Raw genomic sequence first — 16,770 nt, forward strand, 5'->3', positions numbered from 1 at the left:
TCTATCACCCTTACTCTTTCTTCTCTTTATCTCTCACTTCGGTCCTCTTCTATTTCCCTGCAGAGACACTTTTATCATTTAATATAAATTGTTTTTAGACAATCTAAAGTTGTTTTGAGAAATCAACTGAAAACTGAAACACCTCAGTCAGTAATGGGTGAATGCTTTGTTATAAATGTGTTATAAATGTGTTATAAATGAACACCATCTAATGAATGAATAATGGTTTGTGTCATGAGTACATCTACATGTTTGTATTTCAAATTCCTGTCAGGGTCCACAATGCCCTGTTATGTCTTTTGGGGGTCAATAAATACCAGTCATAATCTAGGAAGAAGAGAGCTTCAATCAAAACAATTATTTATACACAAAAAAAATGTTTTTTTTTTCTAGTCAAAATCCTATCTAATCAAATCAATATTTTAAATGTAATCAGATGAAGGGAAATTGCTTTTCAAAAGAATTTTCCCATTTTTTTGTTTGTATTTTCTTATTACAGACTTTTGTTTTGCATTGTTTTTGTTTTTTGTTGTTGTTAGGCATTTTTTTTTTTTTTGCTTTATATTTTTGCTATTTTGGTCTGATGGAATTACTCTTTTATGACTAAAACTGGAAATAAAATCTTTGGAGAGGTATTGACACACATGCAAACACACACATATACCAGTGATTAACTGGGATTAGTTCAGTCAACTCGACTGTTCCCTGTAAATAAATATGTTTTCTGTGCCTTAATCTATGGTGGGTAGTAGCGATGGTGTTTGATATGGTAATATAATGACCACGGTTCAAGTCAGTATTTGTCTGTATAACTGGGACTGAAACACAAAACAAAATGTTTTTGTAACAAAGAAAGTTGAAATTTTTTTAATTTTTGTTTTGTTGTTGAACAATACCTGTTTTTTTGGTGTTATATTTTAGTTGATTTAGTGTGTGTTTTATAGGTATATAAATGTATATATATATATATATGTATTTAGTTATGTGTGTATCCACATATACATGTGCGTTGTAGGAATGGTCAAGAAGTACCCTTTGGAACAATGTGGAGAAATCATAATTAAGATTATTATTAAAATAACAAAACTGTGATATCATTAAAACTGACAATATACCTTGACCCAAGAAACAAATTTTTTTTAAATATCTTAAAATTTCAACTTAATTTTCCAGAAATATGAATAAAAATGATTACAATTTACTTTTTATTGCTTTATGAAAGATTCATGTTAACCATTCAAAACCACACAGAAGACTTTAACATTTATTGTTTGGTGTCAAAATTTTCATCACACCAACTGCAACCTGGTCACTGACATGATTCCATTGTGTCTGTGTGAAGTTAATAATCATTGTGTGTATTAATGGATGGCTGATATGTGTGTCTTCCATCCTATAACTGATTTAGTTTCCACACATGGATCCGAATCAAGTTAGTGGCTAGACAAGGACACCTCTAAAATTTTATTTCTCCTCTCATCCCAAATACAAATTGCTGTGAAAGTCTATTTCAATCCACCTTCACCATTTCCAGCATCTCAGTTCAGTTTTATAACTTGGAAATTTAAATTCTATCTCTCAGCTTTCCTTATCTCAACATCCTCCACCTCTTCATACTTTACATAAGAGATGAGAGTAGACAAAAAAAATTGATTTGGACTACATCGTGGGTAGAGGTATTTTCAAGTACCAGTGATATACTGGGGGCTGGTTTGGGTTTTTTTTTTTCCTTTTGTTTACATCTTGCATATCTACAGTTTGCTCTCTCACGCATACACACACATACATATAATTCTCAGCCAACAAATGCCACACAGTGGAATACAGTATTTTGTCCAATGCCACCCATTGATGGATTCCATATGATTTAGTTACAAAATAAACTTTTTCCCTTCCTTTACGTTTGTGCTTCTGCTTGTTTGTGCTGTTGTTACCATTTCTTGCTTTTCTTTTGTGTTGCATTTCTTCAATCTTTATCTGTTGGGAAAATGTTTCCTCTTGTACAGCTCTCAGCACTTCTCCTCCTCCTCATTTCTACCAGCTTACCTTTGCTAAACAACAACAACCAACTGTACAGTAAAAGCACTCTCATTCCATCAAACATTGGTAGCGATAAAGGCAGCTTCTAGAACTTTCTGGAAAATTCTTGTATTAGCATTAGTCATTTCCAATACTGACATTTCACTTTTGTTTCCTTTGTGCCTTTACCTATTGCTATGAGTATACTAATAGAAACTGCAGATTGCTGTCAGTCTATGATATGTGGCATCAACCAGATGTAGAGGTTAACAGAGCTGCCTGTTTATGCTGACAGATGGACATTAGCTCTGATTTTCTGTTTAAGTTAGATCTTGGGCTGTACAGTATATGTCTCCACCAAATAGATATTGTATCATTCTGTATTCCTGAAAGGTGCTGCTACATGATTTTCATGAAGGTTAGAATGTCCCCTATTTTGTCTCTGTACCATATTTTCTTGGAGAACAATGTTTGAAGAAGCCAGAGTGTTGGTACAAATTTTTAAAGATATTCTTCATTTGGTTGATCTACGTCTTTTTTTTTTTTTCCTGTCTGTCTGGCGTTAGAGCAGTCAATGAGAATCATTTTCTTCAAGCAGGATTTATCTAAGAGAGAATGACAAGTATTGGAATTGATTCAGTCAACAGTTCCTCTCTCTTCAAATATGCGACCATTTTTTTTTTTTTATAATTATGTCTGGGGTCGCTTATCTTAATGGTACAAAGCACTCAGCAATAATTTGAGAGGTGCAGAGTTTGATTCTTTGTAGCAGCTTGCTGGCCACTTTTCTCAAGGCAGTGCTCCAGCATGACCACACTTTAATGACTGAAACAAGTAAAAATTAAAAAGATAATTCCATGTAGTTTTGGAATGTTAGGAGACTGAAATAGTTTCTTCCTGTTTAGAAATATTTGGTTTATTAGAGAAAGGAACTGGTTTACCATACATGTCCTGTCATTCATATTGAATGGTTATTTAATTTCGTCCCATGTTGTTCCTTCTATTTTTGTTGGGTGTTTGGCTGTTATTTACTTCTTTGTATCATATACGCCAATGCCAGCTTGTAATGCCCTGCTCCTATGGTAAATACTGCTTTGTTTGAGCATAATTTCCAGTTCAACGATTCGATGCCCTAATTTCCTGTCTTCATCAGTGAATTACAATTTGTAATTGTCATTCTCAAATCATGTTTTATATTTTATTTATTCAATACTTCCAGCTAGATTGCCAACATTCTTTGCAGTATTGCAATTGTTTCTAATAGTTTTTGGAGGCAATTCCCTTTTAATTTCTCTTCTAGTTAACCATTTATTGCATCTATCACATGGTATTACATCTACTCCCTGTTTTAGTTAACGGTATTTCATCTGTTGCTATGTTCTGAGTTCAAATTCCGCCGAGGTCGACTTTGCCTTTTATCCTTTTCGGGTCGATTAAATAAGTACCAGTTATGCACTGGGGTCAATATAATCGACTTAATCTGTTTGTCTGTCCTTGTTTGTCCTCTCTGTGTTTAGCCCCTTGTGGGTAGTAAAGAAATAGGTTTATCTATCAACATCCATTTGTGTAGCTTCATGACAATGAAACACGGGTGTTTGATGTGAAAACTTTTAATTATTTTGATTTGCCGAGGGGTTTCTGCAAAGGACCACCTGTGGTTTGAACTAGTTCCATCAGTGAACAGAACCACCTGTGTGTGCGTGTCTGGTTAGTACTGGTTTCCATCTGTGTGCCATACCTCTCCCTCAATACTAATTACACTTCTAAACTCCAATTCTCTTATACAATCTGTTACGTTAACCTCTCTACCTTTTCCTCTCTTCTGCTTTATGTCCTGAAACCACTTCCATGTTTGTTCGTTACTGTTATTGTTGGTGTCATTCACTAATAGTGGATTGTTTTGTTTAAACCCTATTAAGTCTGGCTAAACCTGTTATAAACACGTCTTTGTAACCTGTGCTGCTTATTGCATGTAGTTAGAAGAAGCTGTTCCAAACATTTATATGCTTCCAACGTGTCAATATATTTCCACGTGTCTTATTATTAGTTCTTGTGCTGTGTCATGTCTTTACATAATCTGTTGCCTACCATTCTGTCCAGTACCAACTAACAAGTGTTCTCTGTCTTACTGCTTATAGCACAAACTGTGGAATCTTTGTTTTTTGTTTTGTTTTGGTTTTTATTTTTGCCTTTTTTTCTTTGGTTTGCTGACCATTGATATTTTATTTATTTTTTACTGCATTTTTGCAAACCCATTAAGGGGTTGTGGTTGTGAACTCATCACAGATTTTTTTGTGTTGTTATTATTAATATTATTAATATTATTATTATCATTATTATTATTATTATTATTAAGTATTTTTATTTATGTATATATTTTGACATACTGAATCATGTCTCCTAGTTATTGGTAAACATTGTTTTTTTTTTGTTATTGATTTTTATTCTTTTCATAGTTTGCTTTTTTTCCCTCTTGTATATATATATATATATATGTATGTGTGTGTGTATGTGTGTGTGTATGTATGTAAGGATCAATAAGTCATGTTATTCATATGTATATATTTTATTATCATTATTCATATTTATATATAATCATTACATCATGCTTTTTCTCTCTGAATGCCCCTCTCTGCCCCCCTCTTATATATATATATATATATATATTATATATATATATATATATATATTGTGTGTGTGTTATACTGTATATATGGTTATATACGAGTCTGAGTGTGTGTGTGCAGCTGATTTTGTAAATCTATGTGTGGGAAATGTGAAATATATGTAATATACATAATGCGGAAGCGAGATCGTGTTAGACTGATGAGAACAACAGGTAGAACAGCCAGAGGTTGATGGAGGAAAGAGGAGGTGGTGATCCTCCGTGAGGCCCAAAGTTTGAAGCATGATCTTTGAACTTTGGGCCTCACAGAGTCAATGACTAGTGAGCGAGGCCTTTAACAATATGCTGTGCTTCAGAAGATCCATCAAGCCAAATGAAATTCTAGTTTGTGGCTGATGCTGGTGTCACGTAACTGGCACCTGTGCCAGTGGCATGTGAAAAGAATCTTTTGAGTTTGGGCCTTACTGAGGTGGCAGAGCTCCTTTCAAGTGTTGAGCCCACTGGCATTATATTGTGCCTGAGAAGAAAACCCATCAAGCCGAGCAAAATCACAGTTGTGGCAGATACCAGTGTCATGCTAATGGTATTCCGTGCTGGTGGCACATAAGAGCACCCATAACACTCTCAGAGTGGTTGGTGTTAGGAAGGATATCCAGCCATAGAAAATTATGCCAAATCAGACTGGGGGACTTGGTGCAGCCTTTCAGCTTGCCAACCCTGGTCAAACTGTCCAACCCATACCAGCATGGACAACGGACACTAAATGATGAATGTAAATTATGTATATACATATCTACACAAATGTGTTGATGTGGTGTGCATATATAAATGCAGGTTAAGATATTTGTATATTTTGTTGTGTCTACTCATAAGACAAGAAAGAATGAATGTTGTGAGTGTGTGTGAGCGCATATACACACACATACACATGCATATATACACATAAAAATATCCGGAATTTCTCATGTTCTAGTTGTACACAATTTTCTAAACCGAAGACATTTGATTCCATTATTTCCCTCTCTCTCCCCCCCCCCTCTCTTTGAAACAAACTAAAATAATCATTCTTTTCCTCTGAAATAAAGTCATTAACCAAATATACAGGTGGTATTTTATTTATTATTATTATTATTATTATTATTAATTCTACCAAGTTCAACTTTTCTTTTCATCCTTTCGGAGTCAATAAGTACCAGTTGCGTACTGGGGACAATATAATCAACTAGCCCCTTCCCCACAAATTTCAGGCCCTGTGCCTCTAGTAGAAAGAATTGTTGTTGTTGTTATTAAGGTGACAAGCTTGCAAAGCCTTTTAGCATGTTGGTCGAAAATGCTTAGTGACCTTTCTTCCTGCTCTTTACACCTGAGTTCAAATCCCGCTCAGGTCAATATGCCTTTCATCTTTTTCAGGGTTGATAGAATTGAGTGTGTAGCACCAATATTATCGACTTGTCCCACTCCACTCAAATGGGTTGGCTATGTACCTAAATGAGAATGTATCGTTGTTGTTAATAAGATGTTGGAAACAAAATGCCTTGTGGTATTTGTTCCAGTTGTTCTGAGTTAAAAATCCCTCTGAGCTCAGCTTCAGTTTCCCTCCTTTGGCGACCAATAAAGCACTTGTCCATTTCTGGGGTCGGTGTCTAACTCCCTCCCCTTAAAATTACTTGGCTTGTGTCTGAAGTTAGAACCACTGATCTTATTATTATTCTGGCCAAATGGTTAGCATGCCGGACAAAATGCCTGGCAGCATTTCATCCATCTTTATGTTCTGAGTTCAAATTCTGCTGAGGTCGATTTTACCTTTCATCTATTTGGGAGTTGATAAAACAAGTACCAGTCATATACTGGGGTCAATGTAATTGACTTATCCCTGCTGTTGAAATTGCTGGCCTTGTGGTGAGCTGGAAAAATGCTTAGCAGTATTTTTTGTAGCTCTTTGCATTCTGAGCTCAAATTCCACCAAAGACAGCTTTACCTTCCATCTTTCGGGGGCTGGTAAAATAAGTATGAAGAATTTGGGGGAGTTATGTAATTGACTTTTGCTCCCCTCCAAAATTCTGGTCTTTTGCCAAGATTAAAAGGGATCTGTTGAAGGTTGCAAGCTGGCAGAATCATTAGCATGTCAGGCAAAGTATTTAACATTATTTCCTCCAGCTTTACGTTCCGAGTTCAAATTCTGTCTGAGTTGACTTTGCCTTTCATACTTTCGGGGGTCGATAAAGTAAGTACCACTCAGCTACCCCCTCCCACAAAAATCCAGGCCTCGTGCCTATAGTAGAAAAGATTATTATTATTACCTCTGCCTTAGTGAAGGCAGAGGTATTGTTTTCAGTCATGTTTGTTTGTCTGTGGACAAGATATCTCAAGAACTGCTGGATGATTTAGATGAAACTTTCAGGGGTGTTTGGCCTCGTAACTGGCATGGGCTGATTAGATTTTGGGATCAATCCAGTACCAGACAAGGATTCTGGATTATTTTTCCTGTTTTTTTACTTAATTTTTGAGAACGGTCAAGTTCATTTTTAGTATTCTCATTAGTGAGAGCAGTTGAGTTTATTTCAGATATTCTCATTTTAAAAATCATCTCTTGCTAATCGTTGAGAGGACATTGGTGTTGCCTTGGCAGAGGTTTGCACTCTCTGAGTGCTCTTATTATTATTATTATTATTAGGCAGAAGATTGACAGAATTGTTAGAGCTTTGTAAATAGCATTTTGCAACATTTTTTGGGCTCAGTATATTCTCATTTCATATCTTGTCAAAATTAAGCACCAGCCAAATGCTTCAAGCAACTTGCCCTCTCCCTACAAAATTTGAGGGTTAAAAAATAATTTATGTTTATATAAGAAATATATATTGATTTTTAAGACAGGCACAAGGCCTTAAAAATTAACTAAGGTGTCATTAGTTTTAAGACCTTGATGTACTTTAGCAGGTTGAGCAACTTTTATTGGTTTTTGTGTGATGTTTTCAATAAAAATAGAGAAATTAGTGGTTAAGGTATTTGGCTGATGGTGGTAAGGTCATGGGTTCAATTCCTGGTACGGCATTGTGTCCTTCAGCAAGACACTTGATTTCATGTTGCTTCAGTCCACTCAGCTGCCAAAAGATGAATTTTACTTGTAATTCCATGGGCCAGCCTTATCACATTCTATACCACACCGAATTACATTAAAGGTACACGTGTCTGTGGAGCGCTCAGCCACTTGCGTGTTAATTCCACAAGCTGGATGTTCTGCTGATTGGATCAATTGGAACACTCATCGTAACTGATGGAGAGCCAGTATAAGAACAGCACGAACACCACAGCACAGTAATTCTATTCATCGATGTTGGATACAATAGGATGTGAAGCTGGGATCTTGAAAGAAAATAGGGAATCCCTTTACTGCTCCCCACCACACAACTCCAGTCATAATTAGCTGTTTTATATAGCTTATTGTAATATATTTGGTGACGGTGACAGATTGATGAAGGACAGGGTATTTCCTTACCCCTGCCACAGGCATAAACTAGCAGCTGCATGTAGATTATTCTGATATTTGGTTAAGAAACAATGAGGAGGACACCAAACTGAATGTATTCAATTTTGTCTCTCTGTTCTAACTTTAACCATTTAGCTTTCAGATTTCTCTGATTTGTTTACAATGTTTTAAAGGAATCGGGCATTAACTTGTAGCTTTGAGGTTCCAAGGATGTGGTTGTTTATTTTTAGAATGACATTATAGGGTATGTGTGAGAGGCTGGATCTAGCCAGTTAGATCATAAAACAGAATATGTGGGCCATACATGGTTGATTAAATCATTCCAGTAAAGTTGTTGAATTGTTTAGTCCAAGACATAGATCAAGCACTGACTTATGTTAAAAAACATCCCAACCCAGCCATGGCCATCTCATCTAATTATTGAATCTGTTGGACTCTATCATTTAACAGATTGATTTGAGGTGGTGGTGTTTATTTGCTGCTATTTCTAGCAGGTCAATCAACCACATAAAGGCTTTTTTGTTGTCTTGGAAACAAGAAGCAATGAAGAATTCTCCCATGTTAATAGAAATAAACACAAATCAAGGACTGCCTTCCTTATTCCCCCCACCCATCCACCCTCTGTTGCTGAGGAGCAGGGTGGAGAAGTGGATTGGCAGGATCAAGTGTCAGGCAAAATACCTTGTGGTATTTATTCCAGCTCTTATTTTTGGAGTTAAAATTCCACTGAGATCAACTTTGCCTTTCATCTTTCCGAGATAAAGTACCAGTCATGAACTGGGGTTGATATGATTAATTGTTCCTTTCCCTTAAAATATCTAACCTTGTGCTTATGTTCCAAGTTATTAGGGTTGATGGTAGAATTGATAGTGCTAGGCAAAAAGTTTTGAGGTCTTTAGTTACGTTCTGAGTTCAAATTCTGTTGCAGTCAGCTTTTCTTTCATCTTTCAAGGGTTAAGATAATGTATCACTTAAGTACTGGTGGAGGTCAATAAATCAGTTAAACCCCTTCCCCTCAAAAAACACAATTTGTGCCTATCTTAGAAATCATTATTAGGGTGGAATGTAGATAAAACGGGGAGCTTCAGCTATAATAGGTGTATTTGAATTGGTAGAAAATGTCTTGAGGGTGGCAGACAAATTACACCCTTTGGAAAGAAAAATCATTCTTTGAGCAAATTTTTTTTAAAAATGACAAATAGAAAAAATATGACAACGAAGCAATTAGTTATTCTCTCAAGTCCAGACAATCATAATTCATCTGAAAATGCAATTTTGCTCAATATAAGGAAAAGTAACAACACCACATGTGCATATGCTTGTCAAATAAAGAAAATAACAAAAATGACAACAGTTACATTTCCACACATGCTGTCATTAACCTATAAAATTTTAAACATGACTCACTTAGCCAAAACAAAAATCCACTTGGCAGAGCTGTGTAACCAACAAAGTGCTTCTTTACCAGTGACTTTCATACAAGAGAGTAGTCAAAGGAAATTACCTAACTCTGCACCACCCAAACTAGAGTAGGTTTCCTGATGCCCTCAAAGAACAATTAGACTTAGTTTTGGCCATTTGTGGGGAGATATTGGTGCCACAGTACTTGAATTGGTGAAATATGAGGATCGGAGTGAAGGATATTTGCAATGAACCTGACCCTTGTCACCCTCATGGCACAGTTCAGGTAGGAGATAGGAACCAAATAAACACAAGAACAAGATGTCTTAATGACACCAGAAGACCCCATATGGGGAATTGATTCCTATCATGAAGGAACTGCAATAAAACTAATACAGAAGGCTAAGATGCTATACATGTAGCAGTAAGGGTTGTTTCAGTTGGATGAACTTCAGAAGAAAAGGGGGAGCTGTGAGCAACATTGCAATGATTGGAAGAATTACCTCATCGTTGCTCCTAAAATTGGATCAAGGATCCTTACTAGCTAGTTATATCCAATCATGTTGGTGACAAAGAGGAGAAGATAAGCAAGGAAGAGAAATGGCAATCTTAACACCACAAAAAAGATGGAAAAGAACCATAAAAGAAAAGAATTGGCACGAAAGGGAAGGGAGCAGAATGTCTAAAATGAAATCCATCACCACCATCTTTGTTTTTATGCTTTTTCATAAAGTTATCAAAGTGCTGATGGATTAACTCTTTAGCATTTCAATTACTCTGTCAAATGTAAGGCTTATTATGATCCCATTATTTTGGATTAATCATGCATTATTATGTAGCTTCAAGATTTTGATGATGCAACTATTTTTATAATGACAATGTAGGGTAGGTATAAGAGGCTGGATGTTGACAGTTTAAACATAAAACAGGTAGGATATTTGGGCCGTCTATGGTCAGTTGAGATGCTAAAGGATTAAATGAGTGACATGAACAGTTAGAAACAGATGAAATGTAGACTTGTGGTTGGGTAGGCTCTGATTATGTGGAATATGTGACAGCCAGATCATTCAAGAGAAATACCTTTCCTAGCAATATAAACCTGTGTATAAATTACAATGAGTATTTGGTCCTTTTCTTGTCCACTCAAAATGTCCATAAATAGTTTTTAGGACAAGAGTTTTTCAGTAGCTGGGTGATGTGCAAAGGGTTGTGAGCATATCTGCTCTGACTCAGGCAGCTGGGTGCTTTCTTTAAATTATATCATGTAATTATATCCATTTATTTAATTTGTGTAATTTCAAAGAAAGAAAAGAAAAAAAAAATTCTTTTACTTGTTTCAGACATTGGACAGCTGCCAAACTGGGGCACCACCTTGAAGTATCAGATTGATTAAATCAACTGCAGGTTTTTGAAAACCTGGTACTCCTGTAAACGATAAGGTACAGGGACATAACCAAACAAGTACGAGATTGGGAGGTAAACACAGGCAAAAATACACACACATTCATGTGTGTGTTTGCACCCAGTTTACACTCTGTAAAGTGGTTGGCATTAGGAAAGGCATCAAACTGTAGAAACCATGCCAAAATAGATGACTGGGGCTCCTGTCAAACTGCCCAACTCATGCCAGCATGGGAAACTTAAGTGGTGATGATGATATAGCGTGTCTTTGGAGCGTCAACTGAGACATGCTGTTTGCAGATGATTGTGGGTTTGGTAACATACTTGGTGGAGCAACCGCAGCACTTCATGGAGAGTCTCTCAGCAGCCTGTCAAGATTTCAGCTTGACCGTCAATCTGAAGAATAGAAAAGTGCTGCACCAAGATGTTGAAAGCCTCTCTTAATATCATCAACAACTGGGAAGGGGAGATAATCCACAAATGCCCATCCCTTGGCTCTGCCATCAGATAACCTCTCTCTTGCGGCTGAGGTGAACAGACATGTTGGATGAACAGCTTCAACACAAGCTAAACTGACAAGGAGTGTCTTGGAGAATAGTGAACTAACAATGCAATCCAAGGTTGCAATCTATGGAACTTGCATCATCTTCATATTTCATTATGGAGGAGAAACTTTGAGCATCTCCTCTCGACAAGAGGGTGCCTTAATGCTTTCCTTATATACAGTTTGAGACAGATTTTGGACATCAAATAGACAGTGCCACCAACAAGGAGGCTCTAGCTGGGCCATATACACGTCAGTTGGGAGGGTGCCCAAACACCTGCTGCATGGAGAACTGGCCTCTGACCAGAGAATGCCAGGGTGATTTCATCTTTGTTTCAAAGATGTCTAAAAGAAAGACATGAAGTCTCTTTAAAAAGACTTAGAAAAGTGGGAAGACAATGCTAATGCTTACTTACTCTCACAGGAGACTGGAACTGGATGAAGGTTTAAAAAGATGAGAAGAGAGACTGAGGTTTGTTGATATAGAAAATCAAAACCAACAGAAACAACAACACCAGGGGACAAAACTAGTGGACAAAACCTTCCAGTGCAGTTGCTGTAGCTTGGACTGTCATTCACATGTTGGTCTCTACAACCACAGCAGATATTGCTTTGTCTAAAAGACCGAAGCAAGACTTCCCATGGCCAAATCAATGGTTTTGCAAGACCAACAGATGCCTTCATACATATATCTGTATGTATGTAGACAAAAAGGTGAAAGCTAGTAGGGCTCATCCAGGATTAGGTTAAGAGTGACTATACTGTATATGTATCTATATAAATCTATATATACATGTCAAGTCTAATTGTGTTTATGTGCATGTGCATGTGTGTGTGTATATATATATATATATATATATATAATATACATTATGAGTTAGAGGTTGTGCAACTGTCTAAGGGATAAATGTATCCTTCTCATTAAAAAAACATACACGAAGAACCTAAAAGGACACAAAAATGTTAACCTAAAGACTTGAACTTTTCCTTTTTCTCCTTTCTATATTCCTCGATAAACTCTAAATCATTCTGACAATGTTTGTTAAATGGAATGAGATAAATGCAAAATTACTTTGAAATAACAAACTGAAACAGCTGTAAATGTTCTTGAACTACAATTAAACTATGACCTTTTAATACCAATGATCAATTGTTAATTGTTGCTCCATTACTTTTTCTTATCTGTATGTATATATATATATATATATATATATATATATATATAACGTGACAGGTTTCTGAACAGTTTGTTTATTGAATTCACTCACATTGACTGACCTGAGACTCAACAAAATAGATCATCAGTCAAGCACTTGGGTCAATGTAATTGACTTATCCCCTTCCCCACAATTTCTAGCCTGAGTTCCAATTCTGCTGAGGTCAGTTTCACTTTACATTGTTTTGGCGGTCGATGAAATAAATACCAGTTGACCACTGGGATTGATGTAATCAACCAGTCACCGCTCTTCCCCCGCCCAAATTTCAGACCTTGTGCATATAGTAGAAAGGATTATTATTATTTGCCTTTTTTTCACTATTTTCCCAGGTAAATATATTGACCAAGGCGCTGAATGACAAGAACAAATATATAACAATGCTGGAAGCTTCTATTGAAAGACTTGGCCAAATGTTGTCCCAACCACAGGTAAGTACGTCAGTCAGCTCCTTTCACTAGGGATGGGCATGTCAGTGAATTTGGCTAACAAGAAATGACGGAAGTGGATTGATGAACATTGAGCCAAGATTTGTAGCTTTGACTCAATGCTGCTCTAACAAGCAGGGCTCTAACATCAGTAAGGAGGGGGCACTGTGCATTGAAGCCCTCAAGGGTAAGGCTCTGAAATGATGCACCATCTCTACTGGTGAGTTCTTAAGCCTACTTGTGTCTGCTATTTGGAGCTTTTCAACTGGTAGCACTTGCATCTGCAAATTCTTTGCAAATAAACTGTCTTTGATTACCATAAATACTAAGGTCTTTCTTCTTATTATTATTATTATTATTATTCTCCGTCTTCTTCTCCTCCTCCTTCCTCTTCCTCTTCTTCTATCAAATCTGACTTCTGTCTGTCTCTGCCCCAGGGTTCCAACCCCGATGCAGGTGTAAGAGAGGAAGCCATTAAGAAGCTGGAGAGTCAGTTGAAGAGTCTTCAGCAAGAATTGAGGCAACACCATGTGGAAGGTCAACAAAGTCTGACCAGTTTGCGGACACAGCTTCAGGGTAATACAGACATCACAAACACACAGAAGGTAAGAGATTGAAACTTTGACTTATCCCAGTCTTTTCTCCCCATAACTCCATGCAGAATATCCTCCTGAAACCATGGTTTCCTTTTTCCCAGGCAACTAATCTTTAACAGTTATGTATATGCATACCCTAAGTAAATGATTATATAATGACCATATATATATATATATATATATTATATATATATTATATACATATATATATTATATATATCACCGTGACCGACCAGGCTATCAGATGTTGTTACACATCGCTGGTCACAATGCACTTCGCATTGTTTTAGCCTTCAAATGATGCCACCCTGCTGGCTAAGTGAGCAGGCCAACAGAAGAAAGAGTGAGAGAAAGTTGTGGCGAAAGAGTGCAGCAGGGATCGCCACCACCCCCTGCCGGAGCCTCGTGGAGCTTTGGGGGTTTCTGCTCAATAAACACTCACATCACCCAGTCTGGGAATAGAAACCGCGATCCTACGACCACGAGTCTGCTGCCTTAACCACTGGGCCATTGCGCCTCCACACACACACACACATACATATATATATATATATATATATATATATATATATATATATATATATATATATATATATAATATATATATATAAAAACAAACTTTGAGGCACTGAGTGAATTATATTTTACAGAAAATAGAGGAAACATTGAATGCAGAATAGCTGTAAAAACAGCTTAGAAGACAGGAAAACTGACCAGCAAGCTGCTATGGAGAATCGAACCTTGTACCTCTCAAATTCTGGCTGAGCTCTTTGTACTATAAAACTGAGCAACACCTTACAACAGATACTGAAGTTTGAAATGTACAGTGTTTGATTCTCTGTAGCAGCTACAGGCCACTTGTTTCTGTCTTCTAAGGGTATTTATTTACCCAACCTTCTAAGCTGTTCTTACAGCTATTCTGCATTTGAGATTTCCAGTAATATATATATATATATATGTGTGTGTGTGTGTGCGTGTGTGTAACATATGGTATAATTATAAACAGAGCAAATTTGAACTATTTCTCCGCAGATTGAAAAATATGATGACCAACCTTAATCAATTTTTGAACCTGATTGAGTTCTCATCAGAGGCGTCTAAATCATTCTGACAGTCTCCATATATATATATTTATATGTGTGTGTGTGTGTGTGTTTGTCCATGCATACATCCACCGCAGTACAAACTGAAAATTATGTGCACTACCACCACACACCCACATATACATAAACACATAGATATTTATTTATAGATCCATACTCATACAAAAATAATATATATACACCTGTATACACATATTATAACTTACAAAATATCAGCGAGTGAAAGTATCAATGCTATGTCTTTTACAGAGGCAGAGTTTCCCGCAGTGCCATCCACAAAAGCCAACACCTCTGGCACACTCCTACAGTACGACAGATCTCTCCCGGATCAGCTTCTCAGCATCTGACGTAGAGAACTTGTTGAAAATGCCTTACCCAGTCCGTGCCTGGCCAAGCTGTAGCCACCTCGCTCCGCAGACGTTCTCACGCACCGTCCGCAGGCGAAGTGACACATTCGACCCAAAACTTCTTCCTGCAGGACAACAGCAGCAGCAGCAACAGCAACATCAGCTGTTACTGCAGAGTAACCATGGTAACATTCCTGTTTCAACCTTACCTGGTTGGTCACCTGATAAAACTTCTCTACATCATCTTCAACAACAGCAACCAAAATCCCAGATGCTAGCCCCTAATTCTATATTTGTGGCAGCTTCAGATTACAGTCCAGAGTTATTTTCAGCTAGTGGCCACCTCCACCTTGAGATACCACTCAAGGAAGGTGATGTCATTATTAAAAAAGGTCAGTTGTTCATTAATTTACTCTTGTGTCTTTCACTGGGAGGCAGGGCACAGCTTAAATGATATTTTGTTTGTTTTCAATAGTTCCATTGAGGGGTTGCGTTTGATGTTGATGCAGAATGAAAATGTATTTCCAGAGCTGTGTGTAGAAGTCTCTATCAACACTCAGAAACAATTAACAAACTTTATTTACTGCACGAAGGGGTTTCTGTGTTGGTCTTTGACAAAATCTGTCAGCAAAACAATCTATACACAGGGAGAGACATACTCCTGGAATTTATGACAATTTCACTGGTTTATCAATCTGTGGTTGGCCCATCACAACTGAGAAATAATTGCTCTCTGTTCGTGGCAACAAAATTGGCTCTTTTAATTGGGCAAATTTTGTCAAGGAATAGCGGATAAGCCATCCATACCTGGATAAAACTCACTCAACAAGAACTCCCTTCTTGAATGGACCATGATATCACAAAACTCAATTTAAAAAGGATTTAGATAATCCTATCAGGTGATGCTATTAAGTTAGACATGGCCTGGACCAGTCTTTTGTTGGAACATATCTAAGTTTGTATATACACACACACACACATATATATATATATATATATATATATATATATATTGTGTGTGTGTTGATGTTTGTTTTAATGTTCAGTTATAATAAAAACAATTTTACATTAATCTGAAGGGCCGCTCTATTCTTTTGTAGAGTACAAATATATTGTTCTTAAGCAAGAATATTATTAACAGTGATTTCAAATTTTACCCAGTTAAGCCAAGCATACATACATTCATACATGTATGTGTATGTGTGTGTAATATATATACATCTAATGTAGGATAAACATTTTTTTTTCGAAAAAAAAAATTTTATCAATGGCCAGCATATTAAAAAATACCTTTAAAGGTTAAATTTATAAATAACTTATAAAATAAGGGCAAAAGAAAAATTCTAATGCCAAATATGCCGAAAATAGACAAAATTGTCAATAACCATTATCATATATATATACGTGTATATAATTTTCTATTGTGCAGGACCTGTTGGTGCTAACGGTTATTGTGAAGCTTTAGTGAAAGGTAAAGTTGGCTTGGTACCATATAAATACCTACACCCAGTCAAACTTGAAACGATGACAGCAGAGGAACAGAGAGCTCTACATTTACAGGTAAGTCTCACTCAAATAAAACCACAAACACTCCACTCCATCTC

General features: G+C 36.6%; 1 protein-coding gene and 1 long non-coding RNA gene across 4 annotated transcripts in view; both read left to right on the top strand.

The window, feature by feature from the left end:
* Positions 1 to 16,770, top strand: part of LOC115219141 (protein MLP1 homolog) — a 197,500-nt gene that overhangs the window by 147,192 nt on the left and 33,538 nt on the right. For all 3 annotated transcript variants that reach the window (XM_036508716.1, XM_029789234.2, XM_029789235.2), the window contains exons 20-23: positions 13,025 to 13,123; positions 13,558 to 13,725; positions 15,069 to 15,558; positions 16,596 to 16,726. In XM_036508716.1, coding sequence (XP_036364609.1) covers positions 13,025 to 13,123; positions 13,558 to 13,725; positions 15,069 to 15,558; positions 16,596 to 16,726 — 888 coding nt within the window. The remainder of the gene's footprint in view (positions 1 to 13,024; positions 13,124 to 13,557; positions 13,726 to 15,068; positions 15,559 to 16,595; positions 16,727 to 16,770) is intronic.
* LOC118765907 lies at positions 1,598 to 3,621 on the top strand. The gene is made up of 2 exons (XR_005001823.1): positions 1,598 to 3,377; positions 3,562 to 3,621. It is a non-coding gene; the product is annotated as an uncharacterized LOC118765907 (long non-coding RNA).

Source organism: Octopus sinensis, linkage group LG14, assembly GCF_006345805.1.
Source record: "Octopus sinensis linkage group LG14, ASM634580v1, whole genome shotgun sequence".
In the NCBI taxonomy this organism is placed as follows: Eukaryota; Metazoa; Mollusca; class Cephalopoda; order Octopoda; family Octopodidae; genus Octopus; species Octopus sinensis.